General features: G+C 24.1%; 1 protein-coding gene across 2 annotated transcripts; it reads right to left on the bottom strand.

Moving 5' to 3' along the window:
- Positions 1 to 1,194: 1,194 nt before the first annotated feature.
- LOC145843945 (uncharacterized) lies at positions 1,195 to 17,848 on the bottom strand. 2 transcript variants are annotated; one of them, XM_082951227.1, is made up of 11 exons: positions 17,451 to 17,848; positions 17,308 to 17,390; positions 15,153 to 15,287; positions 13,818 to 13,926; positions 12,345 to 12,514; positions 10,445 to 10,637; positions 9,818 to 9,937; positions 7,335 to 7,451; positions 3,892 to 3,969; positions 2,579 to 2,715; positions 1,195 to 1,968 (listed from the first exon to the last, which is right to left on the bottom strand). In XM_082951227.1, exons 1-11 carry the CDS (start codon positions 17,833 to 17,835, stop codon positions 1,870 to 1,872), a joined length of 1,626 nt encoding a protein of 541 aa, XP_082807353.1. In that variant the 5' UTR covers positions 17,836 to 17,848; the 3' UTR covers positions 1,195 to 1,869. The 2 variants fall into 2 exon arrangements, with proteins under 2 accessions (XP_082807353.1, XP_082807354.1); XM_082951228.1 differs by having other exon boundaries at positions 1,208 to 1,968; positions 17,308 to 17,387.
- Between the last annotated feature and the right edge of the window lie 1,000 nt (positions 17,849 to 18,848).

The following is an 18,848-nucleotide window of genomic DNA, read 5'->3' on the forward strand; positions in this document are numbered from 1 at the left end:
AAAAGTTTACTTTTTTTAGATTTTAGTGAAATTATAGCGAGTGTTCAAAAAATCGATTTAAAATCATGTAAAAAAAGTTAAAGATAGTTTTTGGTAGAAAATTTTTATTCTTAATGTAAAAAGTTTTAAATAGTCTTAAAATAGACTTATTTTTTAGTTAATTTGATAGTACTGTATTAAGCTAACTAGCTGTTTTATAAAACTTCGTTAGAATATTTTTCTGATTGTGAAATAGCTGACAGTACAAAAAAACTATTGTAAAGTTCACATAAAATATAAAACAGACTAATAATTCTTTTGAAATTTCTTCAAAGCTTAACAAGTATTAGAAGTCAAATTGTTGTTAAACTTTCTGTTTGAAGAAAAGGAGTTTTACTTTTCTAAGTTTTTTCACACAACTATAAATGCTGCTAGTAAAGGTTTGTTATAAATCATGATAATGTTACTACTTTGACAGAGACTTATTTATATATCGAATAAATTAATAAAAATTTCAATTTACTCTAAAGTGTAGGTGTTGAACTCTTAGTTTACTATATAACTTACTAAGTATTTTTTCTTTAATTATAACTGCAATCAAACTTTAACTTTTGTTTTACTTTAAGTATAACTTTATTTTTACTTAAAAAATTATTATATCAACTTTGTGTGTGGTTTAACACTTAAACTAATTACTCTAAATTAACTCTAGCAGACGAAAAATTTACAGTAGACTATAAAAAACTCTACATTCGCTAACTTTTAATATTATAAAGACGTTTAGAGATAGGGAATTTTGTTAATGACTTAGAAAGGGTTAGTTATATTTATATACTTGCGACCAATACTGGAACTAAGCATTCTGGTGTTTTAAAAGACTTTTTGAAAATAAACAATTTTAAAGTGTCTATTTATCACCCTGCTCGTAGCTTTTTTACTTTTATAAAACATCTAAAACAAACATAAATATACAAATTTTTAAAGTTTTTTAGTTTGTTGTTATTTTTCAAAATTTTTAGTTTCAATTTGTAAACTAAGAAATGTTTAGTTTTTTAAATTCGTAAAGTTTTGTCTTAATTAAGTACAGGTTATTTTTTCAAATTAATATTATACCTACTATATAATGAACAATACACCAAACAACTACAAGTTTTGACAACTCAAAACTTTTATAAATAATATTCTGAAAATGTTTAATACTTCAAACCAACCTAAACTATTACTAAACTGTTCTAATTTTTAAAAATTAAACTTTGTTATACATTTTGAACAAGGTCAAAGATTTTATATCCAAAAAAGTACGATACTTGTTTCCAACACTGTGTTATAATCGGTTAAGAAATATTTTGTTTCCACAAAGCAAAACCTACAAATAAACCATTATTTTCAAAAGAATCATTAAAAACTTTTAAATTAGCTTCGATGTTTTATTTTTATACGAAAGGTCAATATATGTTTCGAAAAGTTATAAACAACTTATAATATCTAGCACAAATGGTTTTTAAGAAAAAAAATCTTTGAACTAAATAACTACTTGTAAAAAATTAATGTAACTATATATATATTTACTCAACAGTTGTAAAATTTTAGGTAAAACCTTAGTAAATATTTTTAGTTATACAATTGTGTATTCAATAATAAGTACTGTACAGAAAATCAGTAAAGACTAGTTGTATAAATAAAAATTAAAAATGAAAATAATTAGCTGGGTTGTTCTAAGTAAACTACTTATTAATATTATATATTATGTACAAAACAAAAAAAAATATTGAAAAAGAAAGAAAAAATTTATTAAAACATTCTTTAAAAATGGTGTCAATGAAAAAGACTACTTTTTGTTTTTTAAATGAATCTGAAAGCATTGACTTATGTAGTAGTACAGTTTCTAAGCTAGTTTTCATAAACTACATCTTCATTAGGATTAATATTTTGGACACGCTCATAGTTCCAATTTCGTCCGTTTCTGCCGACTCGCAACCTTCTTAGACCCTAAATTTTTCGTTTATTCATTATTAAATGTTTAGTTGTATTTTTTTCCATTTCTATCAACTAATTACAAAATAACATAAAACTAAAACAAGTTTAGAGACACATTTAACCTTTTAAAAAATAGCTAGTTGTCTGCGTTTAAAACAAAATGCGACAGTAAAGCAAAAAACAAAATAAAACCTTTTTGGTAAAAAAAAAACTTAATAAACCTTTATTTTCTTAATAAAATTTAGAGTTTTAACTAGTTATATAAATTAAAATTGTTAAAAATCAATTTAGGCAGTTTACATTGAGTTAGAATAGTAGCTTGAGATGTTTTGATTGAAGTTCATATAGCTTAATCTTTTTTAATTAAACTCTAAAATGCACTGTATACTTTTCAAGTAGTTCAAACTACTGCATAAAAAAATCAAAATATTACCTACACATTAAGAATTTTTGATTAGTTGTATATAATTTTTTCTACTATGTATAAACACTTATGTGCATTGTTAACTTTGTAATTTTACGGTAATTTATATATTTTCAAACTGAACTCTAAAAAGTACTGTTTGCTAATTAAAAAATAAGATTTTAATTACAGCATAAAAAAATCATAATATAATCTCACTCTTCGGCCTGCTTTAAACACAATTAAAAGCAAAAGTAAAACAACGATTCCTAATGACAAAAATATAAAGTTGGCCATCATTTCTGCACTGGAAAAACTCATGTCCGACTTGAATGGAGACAACTTTTTGTTGATATCTGCAACATTATTTTTTTTTATATATAAGAAATATTAGATTGATCCGTAGCACTGGCGTTGTAGGTTTAGTACAACTGTAAATAACAACGTTTCATTTTCTTTACAACGTCAAAAAATTATTTCAAACGACACAAGCTGTATTCTTTAATATATCATAGTTTTATACTATGTTTACTAAACAATCTACCGATTATATTTGTATATTTTTAATAATTTTTTTATACTAAAACTTATATTTTGTCTAAAACATTATGCATAATCACATAGCCTTTTTAATATTGGTCAAGTTTGAACTGAGATAATTTAAAATATTTATAGTTTTAATGTTTAAAAACGGTTGTTATCAACTTATAATTTATCAAAAAAAAAACTTTATTGCCGACTAGTTCTAACTTTTGCTATTTTTGAATTATATGCACTTAGTTAACTAACTAGTTCATTTATATCCAGATTCAACTTTTAAAAGTAACAAATTTTATAGAAATTGTCCCTCGTTGGCTACACTGTATAAAAAAGTCCTCGGACAGTATTTAAAAAGATTAATTGACTAGTCAATGAAAAAGTGCTATTTTATTTCAAAAAGTTAATAATGCAATAACAAAGCACTAGTAAACATTAATAATTAAAGCAAAAGCCTAGTTGTAAATTTTTATCAAGAAACACTATTAAGCAATGTTTTAAACAAGAAAGCTATTAGCTTAAAAGTACATCGCGATCCACAGTTTGTAAAATCTGGATAAAGACACTATGTGCTAGAAGATGAATTATCAGTTTATTTTTAAAACACTAAAAAAGCTATCAAATAAGTCCCATAATTGCTTGTTTAAGCTAAAAAAAACTTTTTTAACAATTTACAAAATTTTATAGTTTAATTTTGTTTCAGTAAAACATTGGATTTTAACTCAAATTAATTAGATAAAAAAAGTATTTGTTACTAGTGTTTACAAAATAAAAATTGATATTTAGATAAATTATGCCATTAAAAATATCAAATAAATTTTTATAACTAAAGAAAGTGTAATTTATGTTGTATAGCAAAGTCCTACAGTTAAAAAAAATAAATGTAATAAAATAATTGTAAGTTTTGTTTTAAATATAGTTTTTGTTTATAATTTTTGTAAAAGTTTATATGTACAAGGAAACTTTAAAGAAATATAAACATGCGAACTTCTCACCACTTATTTCGTTTTCTAGTTCATGCTTTAAATCTTCTAGTGCTTCCTGATCATCACTTATAGTGTCATCACCGACATCTTAAATTTAAAAAAAGTAATCATTTACCTATTTTTGCTGAATATATCGTATATTCTTCACTCAAAACTGTTTTTTTAAACTTTTCTTTAATACTTGGATGACTAAACTTTGTGAGACTTTAACTTTTAAAACATTTATAAAAAAACAAGTTTATAGACCATAGAATTTAAATGCATCCATTTCCAATTAATTTTTTATTAAACAAAATAACTTTTAGTTTGGCTTTATTTGTTATTTTTACTTAAAACTTAATTGTACAGCTTCTTAAATTATTTGTTTAAGTAAACGAAATATAAGGTTTTCTGTAAACATTCGTGTACCTTTTTAATAATGTACCAATAAAACCTATAGCTTATTTGGACATCATTAATACTAAGCTTAACTACATTAGTACTTATTGTCTTAAAAGTTTAACTTTTTATATGATACTAAAAATTCAATTATTAGTTAAATTCAGGTATAGTCATAAACCAACTACAATATTCAAAAATTTAAAGAGAATAAAAATATATTATTTAACTTAAGTTACTCTTAAAACTTTTAAGTTTTGTAAAGTTTGATTATGATTACTTCTTTATACATTGTATATGTTTTTAAGTTTTGAAACTTATTTGAGCTACAAAATTTGCAGGTATTTACAAATTTCAGTTAAATTTTTGCTCTTGATATTACTTCTTAGCAATAGTTTTTATTGCTTTAAAAATCCTATATTACATTATATAGCTTTATTCTATTTTTTTTTTAATACTTTAATCCCTGTGTTATCCCTTTTCTGTCAATTTAATGTTTATTTTGATTGTTCGTGTTTATTGTTGCTTGTAATTTAATTATTGGTGTTAGGCAGTTAGATAAGTTTTGTTTCGCATTTTTACTGTTAATTGAAATTTTTGTATTTGAAACTTCGTTATTTAGTAAAAATCAATTTAATTTTTCAATTTGAGCCTAAAAGTTTCTTTTTTTTTTCAAATAAGCTTAATTTTAACATTTAGGTAAACAAGGTCGGTTTGTTTGATATAAGCGAGGTAATAAAAAAACAAAATAGTAGCAAATTTGACTTTTTTTATGTTATAAAAGAAATGTTAAAAGTTTTATTTATTAGTGTTATTATCAGATGTTGTGTTTCTTAACACATTAATACAGTTATAAAAAAAATTTAAAATCTGAATCTACTAGTTTTGGAAGTTACTTTTCAGTTTTTGTGTTTAAAAACCACATAATTATATATCTTAGGTCTAACTGAACACATTATTAGCTAAAACGCAACATTCTCCCTTTCAACAAAATTGATTTATAAGTAATTTATTTTGTTGCAAATTTTTATCATTGTTTATTTTATTATTTACCGTAACTTATACATTGTTTTACGTACATTATAATTTTTTCTACAGTTTAGCTTAGACTGTTAAATTTTCCGTGACGACGAATAAAATCTTCTGACAAAACCACAGGCGATCTACATTTATATTAAAATGTTGATTGGTTTAAATGTCTTATATATTGTGTAACTTTATTATGCTTATCTAACTAGTACTTTATTTGTTTCTAATGAAAATATAAAATTTTTGTACTAACTATGTTGTTAAAAATGTGTTGTTATTTAAAAATTATGCATTGACGACCAACTAGAACAAAGCTAATTAAGTTGTATAGTTTTTTCTATAATATGCATTGTAAACTTTCTAAAATTTCAAACTAATATTAACAAATATCAAAAAAGTAGTTGTTTCAGAACGTAATTAGTAGCTTGTTAAATTTGTACACAAACATAAGAAAAGTATTTTAATGCGTTCTTAATTAGAAAAGGATGTAGTAAACAACTCGCTATAGAAGATTGACGAGTTAGTAAACTTAAAAAGCAGTCGCTTTTGTTAAATGTTCATGCTTAACGTTTTTTCAAGTAAAAATGATTTCATAAATAAGTAGTTAAAAGAAAAACTATTTTTAGTCAAATGATTCACTTTTGTTCTATTCGTTTAGTACTTTATAAAGCCTTAGCTATTGTTATGATTAAGAATTACTAGCAGTTTATTAATAGTTTGTTAGCCTCTAAAAATTTTAACTTTATAAAAACAGTCAAAGTTATATTTGTTTGGTTATACAGATTTATATAAAGTTATTAAGTTAAATAAATATAAAGGTGTATAAAGTTTAAATGAGAAACCTTTAGTAACTATGTTAGTTGGTATAGACGCTGTACAAGAGCTTCTCAAATTTATCGCCTAAATCTCCCACTTAACAAAAGATTAAAACCGCCCATTTAAACGTAAACATAGGAAAAAAAATTAAAATGCAGTTATAGCTTGTTAGCTGTTTTTATCACAAATATCATTATAAACTATATTAATAAACTTAATTTTAATAAATAAAAGTTTTTACTAATTGAGATGACTTTAAGCATATTAAAAAAAGAACCAGAAAATACAGTTTAAAAATTTAAGAAAAAAAAATAAATATTTTACTATGAACTGTTTCTGTACCCAAAAAAAAAATTTTTAATCACACTAGTTTTAATACTAGTCTGCTGGGTTAGCATGAATATCGAAAATGGATGAATAAACATAACAAAAAAAAAAGATTACGGAGCCTATCATAAGCCTGGAGTTTAATTTATGCTAAAAAGATTACGGTTTTTAATCAACTCTCAAAGAATTACCAACTTATAATGTCAACACTATGAATAAAAAACTAATCTTCAAGTATCTAAAAGTTTTTGCAAAAATCAAGATCAACCATGTTACGCTAAAGATTTAAGCTGTTCATTGGACCACTAAAAAGTTCTTTATACAAAAATAATTTATCAAAGGTTTTATCAAGAAAGAAAAAGTGATTCATAAGCTTAGGTTTCGTTAACTTAGACTCAACAAAATGTGCAAGTTTACACGCAATTACCCCTTTTTGCTAGTTTACTATTTATTGCCCACTGACGTGTTTAAACTGGCCAAGAAGGGGCCTTTTCATCCTTTTTTACTACTCTATACAGCACATAAGCTTTAAAAAATTGAACATGTTATATTTTTTGTAGTATTTGTAGATAGTTTTGCTTACCACTAGTTAATAAATTGATTATAAGAAACCATTTAACTAGAAAGCAAGCTACCATAGCTGTTTGAATACTAAAACTTCAAAACTTGTTTTACTAAAAGAATCTAAATAAATGTAACAAGTTTTGAAACAAGTTAATATAATTGGTCAAGACATAATACTAAACATTTTTTATGTTTTAGAACTTTATACGTTACGTTTAGATAACAAATTCAAATTTACAAACGTTTCGATTATTTAAAACATATATCATGTTTCTTCAAAAATATTCTAAGATCTGGAAGTTGGTATAATATATCATCAAAAATAACCAAGTATTTACCTAGTTTAATATCATAGTCTTGGTCAACTAGCTTGTCAAAAGTTTTATCAAAAGTTTTTCCATCAAAAGACAACAAGTATTCTTCTTCAAGTAATGGCTTTGCGACTTCAAGTACATCTTTAAACAAAATAAATTTGTAAAAACAGCAAAAAAATGATTAATTTATCTATAATAAAATAAAGCCCTAAAAATTCTATGATTTAAGCTATAACTAGTTTTGTATTTAAATAATTTTAATGATTTTTAGCTGATACCATACTTATCTAACTATCAATTTGAACTTACTTTACTATTTAAGGCAATTAGTTATATAAATTATATGTATATTAGGAACAGTTAACTATAAAACCGCAATAAGCGTGTTAATAAAAACTTCAACCTAATCAATAAGTTCATAAAGTAAAACAAAGTTATGTAGAGGTTAATAAATTTAATTTAGAATAGTGTATTTAAAATATTTTATTTATTATATTATCTGGGAAAACTATAGCAAAACAAAACTTTGACGCAACATTTCTTTACAAAAAGTAAAGCGTTTATAAACATAAAACTAAAATTAATGCTTATGTATTGCTTTAAAAACTGATAATTTACACTAAAAGAAATAGCAAGTATTTTTAAATAAAAGTGCTTTAAAAAATAGTCAAAAACATATTCTAACTGTATAGTATTATAAAACTTGAGCCACACTCTTTTTTGTTTTATTTAAACTGTACTAAAGTTAAAACTTGTTCGTAATTTATCTTAAACTTTCTAGTTATTAGCTGCTGTAATTTTATAAAAAGTTTTACAAAAAAGTTGTAATAATCAAAATATTTATAATGTTGCTTACTCTGTTTTTTTTTTGTAATTCAACTTATCTTCAAACAAATCTAAGTTTGTAAAAAAGGAACTTTAAGTAAAATTTTGTTTAACACCTTATGTTGTACAACAATGAAATGTAAAAAAATTGATACTTTATAAATTATTCAAAATACAGTTTTTTATTGATGTCAGTTTAATTTACAAAACATGGTTTTTATATACAAATAAATTAACAGAGAGCTGGTACAGAAGAAACTCTCACCTACATAAAACCAGAGTTTGCATTTATTGATTATAGACATTAAGTTGTCACTGTAGTTTTTAAGTAATGCCTGTTTATATTTAGGAAAATTTTTTGCAAAAAAAAATTATTAGTCATTTTTTATAGAAACAGAAAGACTTATCAAAATAAATAAATTGAAAATGACATTGAGAACATATTTTTTTTAAGAAACTATTGTGATACTCAGTACAACCAAAAACCTCGTTATTTTTGTAAACCATTATCTAAATAAAGTCTTAAAAGTAAAAAAAAAATTGTAGTGATTAAACTGAAATGTAAAACATTTTATATTTTGTTTAGTCAATTTATTTGCTTAAACTCCAAGGCTATTGGACTATTGTTCATCAAAAACCTAAAACAATTTAAATTTTATCGTTAAACATTACTGTTTGGAAAGTAGTTTAAAAGCAATAAAATACTTTATAATAAAAAAATTTAAAGTTATTTAATTGTTTATACTCTACAGTTTAAATCAACCTGGCTGTGGCTGTTTACGTATGTATAGAAATAACAAATGAATACAACTAAGTTTTTATAAAGTTATAAATTTTTAAAGAAGTACAAACTTAGATTATTAGTGGATGGTAAAATTATAAAAATATTTTTTTTAAATAAGTAATTATCCTTATGTGTTTATAATATACTATAAATTATTCTTTTTAAATAATTTGAAATAACTGACCACAAAACATAATTTTTAATAGACTTATAACCTAAAAATAATTGAAAACTAAATAATGTGTATAAGACTTTAAGAAGGTTACTTTCCATCAAATAATTAATTATTTAAAAAATAAAAAACTTAATAAAACTTTATAAAACGGTCAGATGAAAAAAATATATAAGTAATTTTTATCAGTTCTTGAACGTTTATAAATAAATTATACTAAATTAACATTAATATTTTACTCAAAGAGGATCTTACCTTATAGTTGTAAAATATTCATAAATTTATTTAAAGATATCTCAAAATTGAACAAAACTTTAATTTTGATATGTTTAGAGCTTTTTGACACCAAATGTTTTTTTTTAATTTGAAGTGTATTTACTCTTTGCTTACTTTGTTTGGACGAAATAAAACTTCGTAGTTTATATTCGTAAAACATTTTTAATGTGCAGTTCATAGTTTCTAACTTGTAAATTAAGCAACTTTAGAGGAAGTTTTTATAATGTTTTTGAAGATACATAATGAACTATTTCAGCTTTTCAAACTCTAATTACTTCTACAAATCAATTTCAAACTAGTTTTAACGATACACTTGCCACCTTTTTGAACAAGAATATTACCATTGTAATTCTAAAAAAACCACTAAAAATAAAAAAATCTGCAATTCTTAAATATCGTTTCATCTTATTGTTTAATTTGTATTGAAGAAAGGAGTAATAAAACTAAAACCTTCACTCCCATCTTGTTCATTATTAACTTTATCTTTTTCTTCTTCATCATCATTATACTCCATAGCATCACTCAAAATGCCACCGTCAGCGACAATTAACGAGTTTTCTTCCAAGTATGCTAAAAAGTTTTGCTCAGAATCAGCATTAACTTCTTAGCTATTTAAATTTATCTGGTATAAACTTTTTTACAATTAGAATTATTATAATATTCAGATTTGCAACCTTGAAATTATTTATAAAATATATAAACAATTTTTAGATTGTATTTGCTTACTTTATATTTTGAAATTATAGAATAAATATCTGTCGTAAATAACTATATAAGTTGAAGAAATATTTTTATTTTTATAGTTTAACTTTGTTTATAGTGCTCTATACTTATTTGATAAATACATACAACTTATAATTATAAAATATTTTGATCTTTTTGTATTAACACATAAACATAAACACTTAAGTAAATCGTATTTCTTGCAAAGATCCATATACATTACATACTGATTTCTAAATACATTTCTACTAATCGTTTTGAGACTATTACGAACTGTTATGTACAAAACACAAAAAAAAAAGAAACTCAATAAATAAAAAAATCTAAAAGTTTCATTAAGGTTTAAAAACGTACGGTCATAATAGTTAGAGAAATAATTTTCGTTTGACATTGAAAACTGTTGGTTCAACAAAACTTTAGGGTTAGGTCTGTACGGTCTGTTTGTTGAGTTAGCGTTGAACTTGTAATTTTTCTGATCTTGTATATCTATAAAGTCATCTACTACCTCAGTTTCTTGCTTTTCTAAATCTGCTGATACCTGGTTTACCTGTCATTTTTTTGTACTTCTTCAATTTTAGTATTTGGTGTAAATCTTTAAAATCAAACTTAGCAACGACTTTCTGTTGATGAACAACATTTAATGCTTAAATAAGTAAATTTAAAGCGAGCTAATTTTACAATACATAATAAAATAAGACATGTAGTAAAACGATGACAAAATACAAAATTATGTTGGTAAGGCTATGTTAGCTTGTTTTATGATATAAGCAATTTAAAAATAGTATATATAATGTTTATTTGTTATAAGTGTTTTGTAATTATTAAAAAGAAAAGTTTTCTCAAAGTGACAAAAGTTAGAGGTAACTGTTAACGTATTCAGCTTTGGTAAAAAATAAGTTTGTTAATTTAAGTCGATTATATAAGCAAACTTACTTAAACTAAATTGGATTTCTCAGAGATGCCAATATGCGTTGTAAAGTTTTGACAGAGGATTAAACGGATTTGAAAATTACATTCTTATGAGTTAACCATGCTTTGGTTTTATAGTAATTAAAATACATAATTTTAGTTTTTGTAAGCGAAAAGCATTAGTATTATTAGGAAAACGTAAATAAAACTTAGTTTAGTAGGTTTGTAAACTTAATACACTAGAGTCAAATAAGTCTACTTCTTGAATATTTATAATAAAATCTGCTAAAAGTAGGCACAATAAAATTACTTTTTGTTTTACTTTTAATTGTTATATATATTTATACTAATTATTCTACTAGTTAGCTAGGCTTTAATATTATCAATAAATTTAAAAAGTTTGGAGATTTTTATCAAAAAAAAGATTAAAGTTAATAGAAGTATGCGAAATGGCCACGCTTATTTAGATATTTTAAATTGACAAACGACAACAAAGAAATTCTACAAATAGGAGAAAATAAATCATTATTACATTGAAAGCCAAAAGCTGACTTGTAACATTTATATATCTTAAACGACTAAGTCAGTGTATGGCTATCTAAATAACAAACAAAGAACATTCAAAGTCAATATTGCACTTATTTCGAGCTATTGTTTTCAAAAGTTATGTATTGAACAAAATAATTACTTTATAACTAGTAATAAGTAATAAGACGAATTTTGAAAAACATAGTAAGTAAACACAAGTTATAAACTTACAATTTAAACTACAAAAAAAGCAAAAACATAACGTATTAGATAAACACAAAAACGGTATGATCAAATTCTTTTTTGTCTGCATATTCCAAGTTTTCTTGATAGGATATATTTAGGTTCAAGCTAAACTAAATCCAGGTATTACCAGAAATGCTGAAAATTTTTATAGTTTAAAACAGGAGTCCGTAAATTGAGGCACACAAAGAAAATAAGTTTTGTCATGCAAAATATATTTTCATGCAAATAAAAAGAATGTTTCTTATATATAACAAACATTAACATAATATGCTAAATGATTCAGTTTTTATTACTTTTAAAAGTGTTCGAACATTAGCTAACATTCTTAAAACTTTTGGAGGTAGTATACAATGTAAAAGTATGTGCTGTTTTTATCTTTTATATACTTGTTACTAAGTTACTCCAATAAGTTATGAATTTAAAAGTAAACGCTTTTTAGCACAAGTGTATTTACAATATAGTTATACACTTTAATGTTTTTTACATTTTAATACCCAATTAACTAGTATCGTTATCTCTGTGCATAAAATATTGTGTTTAATTAGCAAAATATAATAATAAAAAGTCATACCTGTGTTTCAGGTTCTTTCTTCGTTTTCCTATCACCGTATTCGCTAGACAAGACATCGTAGTTGATAAGGAAACCGAAGCAGATCGGGTGGGCTCCCCTTAATCCACACGCATACTTGCACTTGTCAGAGAACATTACTTGGCTCGTTTGCTTGTACCACGCGTTCGGTCCTAAGTTTTTTAATGTTTTTAAGTTTTGTTTTCTATAACTAGACTTTGTTTTAGATTCAAAACATAAGAATTTGAATATACTGTTTTAATAAAAACTGTTTACTAAGAACATGATTTAAAAAAAAATAATGTAAGTGTAGAATAATTCTTTGAAAGTTTGTACCTTGTAACTTACATTATAATTTTTATGATTAATTGTCTAAAAGTATAAAATAAATTTGAGTAGTGTATATTTTTCTTATAAAAAGCAGAAATTCATGTTTTCTGTTTTTCGAAAGACCAGTCGTATGTAAGAAATAAGATAAAACTCATGCAATCCAATAAGATTTTAAATAAAAATCAACACAACAAGTGTACTTGCATTTCAAAATTAAGATCACAAAACAGCCTTGTATGAACACTATTTTGAAATTCATTTACTTTTAATAGACTTTATACACTTTTTTTAATAAACACAATTTTTTATTTTTTATTAAGATTTTGGTATAATTTTTTTTTTGTTATACATCAGCATATCGTATATGTAATTATTAATTTTTTACTTATTAACAGTAATAAAATTTTTCGTTATGTTTAAAAAATATACACAAACCAATACAATAACATCTATTTGTAACTAAAATATAAGATAAGTAACGCTGAAATCTTTTAAATATTTTATATTTGTTTTGAATGCTGTATCTTTATTAAGTTTACTGATTTAAAAAACTGATAAGTGTTTAAAGGAGTGAGAAGTGTTTAAAAATATTATTAAAGAACTGACTTCTACAACTTATTTTTTAACTTGCTTGGTTATAAATTACTAATATCGTTAACACGATATTAAAAAAAAAGTTATTAGTTACTTAAAAAACAGTGATCTGCATTAAAACATTTTTTATAATATGTTTATTAAATTTAGCTAGTCTGGGATATATAGTTATCATAAAGAAATATAAATATGGTTTTAAAAGTGTAATTTCGTGTCTAAACTACTTTAAACTTTAGTACTAGTTAAAAGAGCTAAAAGTGCAAAAAATATTCTTCGTCTAATGTACTTTCCTTTTCATAAAAGCTAAAAAAAACAGCTTCAAAAGTTGTGTACAAAAACAACTAATTTTAAACTTAGGTATTTTCATATGATTTTCTATGTGAAAAAGTGTAAGCATATTAACAACTAGCTAATAAACTTGCGGTACTAATAATTCAATATGTTTATGAAAGTATTGACAGCAACCTATAAAAAGTCACTTTTTACAAACCTTTTACATGGCTAACTTTTAATTGCATATAACAATTATTAATATAAAAGCTCTAAACTAACCAACTGTATCAGGAAACAACGCAGGGAATTCTTGTTTCATGGATGAAATTGTGTCACAAATAGCATCATTTTCAATATTTAACTGAATTGTTGAGATGCTTAATAAGGTCTAGAAAAACAAAAACATAGTTGTAAATAGCATTTTGATACAATTTTTACATTCTTAAATAATTTTTAGTATGCGTGAGATATAATCTTTATAGAGTTAGAAAGAATAAAAAACATGCTTTATAACTCAAAAAATTCTGTAATTTTTAGTTTTCTTTTTTCTAAATAAAACAAAATTTTTAAATGAACTAGTTTTTTCGTTTGCAGTAGATTAAGAAAAATTGCTGAACATTTGAAATAAAAGTATATAATGATAGTTCAGAAACACACATAAACTTTAAATTATTAAAATTAATAAATTTATTGCAAAGTTCTTCTTAATCCAACTTAGCATATCAGAAATACAAAAAGAAAGAAAAAACATAAAAGTTTTACTTAATAAAAGAAGGAAAAAGAAGCAAAGTTAAATTTGAAAATTAATTTATGAGAAGAACATTTCAAAACTAGCGATATAAGTATACTTAGTTTTTATATATTTTCCAACTAAACATGCTTCGACTCAAAACACTATGAACATTTAATGATTGAAATATTTATTAGTAAAATAACATTTTCGCGCTTATTTTCGTGTTTTATTAAAAAAAAGTATAAGTAATTTAACTAAACAAAAAAAAATCCTTTTTACGAATAAGATGTATGCTTTCCGAAAGTATTTCTTATAACTTCTGCTGTTTCCTATTTTGATTTTTTTTTTGCTTAAATACTTCTCTTCAACATACATTAATAAAAACTTCTTCAAATAAAAATTCATTAATACTTTAAAAAAATTTCAAAAATAGTACTATTCAGCTTCCTTATAAAACTTTTTTTTAATTTTAGATAGTTCAATCTCTAAGACTAAAAATACTTTATTATTTTTTTTTTACGTATTCCATAAATACTTCTAAACTATAAAAAGTCCATGTGGTCAGTAAATTCTTTAAATGGTTCTGGTGCATTTACTTGACCAGTCTGTGCTTCTACCTTTTAAAGGCTTAATAATATATTTTTTTTTTTTTAACATCGTTTACTTAAAATATTTAACCTTGCTGTCCTAAACAAACTAACTAAAAGAAAAAAAGAAAAACTATTATTATATTTGAGTTTTTAAAATGAAATACTATGATACTAATGATCGAAAATTACTTTATACAAATTGCTTGAAAAATTTATGACGAGAAATGACACTTTTAATTAAGCTAGTCTTAGTAAACTTTTCAATTTTATAAACGATCAACATTACTGTACATTTTTTGATTCTTCATCGACATCAAGAGTGCAAAGTTCAGTTGTACTATTGAAAAAGGAATAACATAATCCAGGAGTAAACTCTAAATTGTTGAAAGTAATATCACAAGCGTTCCTGAATATTTCATAAAAATCCTGTTAGTTGTATTTTAGTTAAGTTATTTGTTAACAGTAGCGTTAGAAACCCTATTAGCCTCTATATAGTACTTTTCATAAAAATTGTTTCTTTTGTAACTAGATTTTTTAATAAATTTATTTAAACTAAAATTACGAGTTGTTTTAATTATATACTACACAAAGTAATTAAAAGACAAAAAAATATATATTAGTAATATCACAAGTGCTAAAATTCTATAATGTTTTATATATATTATTTCTGAATATAATGCAGTATGTTAGTTTATTACTACAACTGGAGAGGTCTGATCAAATAGGAGACTAAACTACGAAGATTAACAAAAGAGTTCATTTACGACAGTGTTTCGTTCTCGTGGACTTTCAAAGTAAAAAATCTTTGGTAAACTGAAATATAAGTATACAAAATATTTTTGTACCATCTAAACTTTTTTAGTTTGTAAACCTAAACACTTCCGGCTTTGTTTAAGTTTAAAAAAAAGTTAAAATTGTTAAACTTAAATGATACAATTTTTTTTATTTAAAAATATTCAACACTTAAAATTCATTCAAATCTAAGCTATGTTTCATTTGAAAATGTAATAATTTTAGAAATATTCAATAAAAAAAATAGTTTATTTATATCTTTTAATAAATTAAAGAAAATATAAAATTTATGCGTTATGAATAATGTAGCATGATTTAAATACCTATTCTATAATTAGAAAAATAATGTTATATCACGTTTTTTAAGTTAGACAACATCTTACAAGATTATGAACTATTTATTAAGCTTTGATTCTCTAGCTACTTTTATGAAAAAAAAACTGCTTACAATAGCACATAGTTTTACTTTAGTTATGGCTAAAAAGTATGGGAACGGTTCAAAATTGCACGAAGACAAAATTGCACGAGGTTACTAAATTGCACGAGGGGACTAAATTGCTCGAGAATAAAGTTGCAAGAGTGCACAAAATTTCACGAAGATACTTTTGCACGAAGACAAATTTGTAAGAGGGCACAATATTGCGCGAGGGAACAAAACTGCACAAAGACAATTTTGCACCAAGGGTCGATTTTGCACGTTACATTTTCTCACGAGATTAAAAAAAAATATATATAAAAAACATAAAAAAAGAATAAAAAAAATAGATTTATAAAAAAACAAAATGAAAAAAAAAGTCGCTGACCGAGGGTAAGGGTTAGGAGTAACAGTGATAGTAAAAATAAAAACAAAAAAATTAATACTAATAAAAATTATAAAAAACAAATAAAATTAATTAATTAATAAAAAAGCGACCAGCCGAGGGTAACGGTTAGGGGTAAGAGTGATAGTAAAAAAATTAACGTCAAAAAAAAAATATTAAAATTAATAAAAAAAAATTTAAAAATTCAACCCGTGCAAAACTGTCTGCTCCTGCAAAAGTGTCTTCGTGCAAAAATGACCCTTTGTGAAAAATTTTCTTCGTGCAATTTTATCCCCTCGTGCAAAATTGTATTCGTGCAAAAGTATCTTCGTGCAGTTTTGTGCACTCGTGCAATTTTATCCCCTTGTGCAATTTTGTACGCTTGTGCAAATTTGATAGCTAACCAAAAAGTATATATCATGTACTTAATTTAGGTTTAAAAAACTAATACAAAAATTTGTAAAAACAATATATTATTTGTATTTTCCCGGACAAGACGTTAAAAGGTATCCAAGTGGTGTGCGACTCGATAACCGAAATGTTCTTCGCGCACCAGGTCCTAGGTAAGTATTTTGGATCCTTTTTTTGGTTGTTCAATAAATTATAATATTAAAAGCTCACAGGCTTCTAACTAGTTATAAGTAGCAAAGTGATGGTATTTAAATAAGTTACAGGTTTATTATTTTTTCTCATTCGTTTAAATTGAAAGTATCAATAAGATATAGCTAAAGTAAAATTTGACTTATTACGAAGTTTCGAAAAATATTCTAATATCAAATATTGGCAGTGTGTCTAGTTTTTGTATATTTTACTTTAAATAATGCTAACCTCTTGATTTCAAAACGAACACTAACCTTTGGGGGATATTCACATTTGTTTTCAGTCCAGTACTTTACTGCTGTATCGTGTATCGTAGGTTGCTCAGGAAGTCTGTCTACTTTAAAGTATTAATTTTTGTTCAACGTTTTGTCATGTCTAATATTATTGTGCAGCTTACCTTTATTTAAGTTGTAGTTCATCGGCTTTTCCGGCTGGTTTAACTCGAATTTTCGATTATTTTGAATATTTTTGATATTCTCATAGTAGTTTTTTTGAATTGGTTTTTTAACCAGTTCCGGTTGTTTTTGTTCCTGTTCACGTTCTGTACTCTTTAATGGCATATATTCGCTAAGTTTGTTTGTATCAACAATACTTTGAATGTTGTTGACCACTTTTTTGTTTTTTCTTTCATCTCGAAAAGTGTAATCATTTATTGGTGACTTATTTGGTTTATTAAAGTTCGACAACAAATTTCTATTTGTCTCTTCATTTTGACGAACAATCTGTCCGCTAGTAATTGTAATACATAAGGTAAATAATAGGTTTTTATACAGAATTTTCATTTTTCAAAATTTCGTTTCTGTAAAGAATTAAACATTAATTATATCTACCTGTTTTATATCTATAAATTTTAAGTTGTATCTTAAAACTTAACATACTTTTGTACCAATAATTTCCTACTATATACCATTATATAACTATATTAAGAATTACCTATAGTAACCTTTGCTTAGTAGTATAATACAACAGTATAATACAATGTTTTAATGCATAAGCAGTTTTGATTAGTTTAACTCTAACTTTGTATATTCGCTTTTTTTTAAAGCTTATTCAAAGTTTCTAATTTTAATTTATTTTTGTGTATCATTAATAAACAATATTCAACTTGTTTATTTTTATTATAAACATAAAATAATAGTTTTGTTTAAAAATATACCAAATTTGTTCAGTAGTTTTTTTTTTTATGATTTGTTTTGTAAAAGTTTATCAAGTAAAACTCCAAGTACCATACTTTCTAGTTACTAATACATGGTAAGTAACTTATAATTAAACTCTGTTAAGCTAGTTAGTTTTTAATTTACATAAGTTTACCTTTAAAGAAATTAACTAATAGTAGTATACCAATTGTTCATTTTGTTTCAATTAAAGTTATACATAAGTTTGTAAGCACTTTGTGGATACATATATTTTTAGAACTTATTTGACAGTAATACATTTTTTGTGCAAGTTATTGATGAAGGTTTTAAAGTTAGGTGAAGAAACTAAGAATTTCCTAACAAAGTTATAAGCACCTCCTGCTTAAAACTAAAACAAAACTCTTTACAATAAACTTTATTTATTTAAGGTTTTTAAAGTCAACGAACTCCCAATATCAATTTGTTTAAAATTAGTTAAACTAGCGGATTTTAGTCTGCGTATATTACAGATTTTGTTACTTATACGCACTTATTTTTTTGACGTAAATGCTGTTGGCATTTCATCAATTAATCGTGATTGAAACTTTCTTGAACTTTGTAACTTAAACAAAAGACTTAAGTATTTACTTTTTTTTTCAGCTGGCTGTAAAATTTGTAAA

The sequence above is a fragment of the Thalia democratica genome, chromosome 9 (assembly GCF_965202585.1).
Source record: "Thalia democratica chromosome 9, ktThaDemo2.hap1.1, whole genome shotgun sequence".
Taxonomy (NCBI): Eukaryota; Metazoa; Chordata; class Thaliacea; order Salpida; family Salpidae; genus Thalia; species Thalia democratica.

Bases quoted from the DNA above. Each gene is read 5' to 3' on its own strand.
- LOC145843945 (XM_082951227.1), bottom strand. From the start codon at position 17,835: ATGAAAATTCTGTATAAAAACCTATTATTTACCTTATGTATTACAATT. The intron at 9,938-10,444 runs GTACGTTTTTAA...AAAACTTTTTAG, and splicing joins TTTCTCTAACTATTATGACC to CATACTTGGAAGAAAACTCG. The intron at 3,970-7,334 runs GTAAATACTTGG...TTTAAATTTAAG, and splicing joins AGACTATGATATTAAACTAG to ATGTCGGTGATGACACTATA.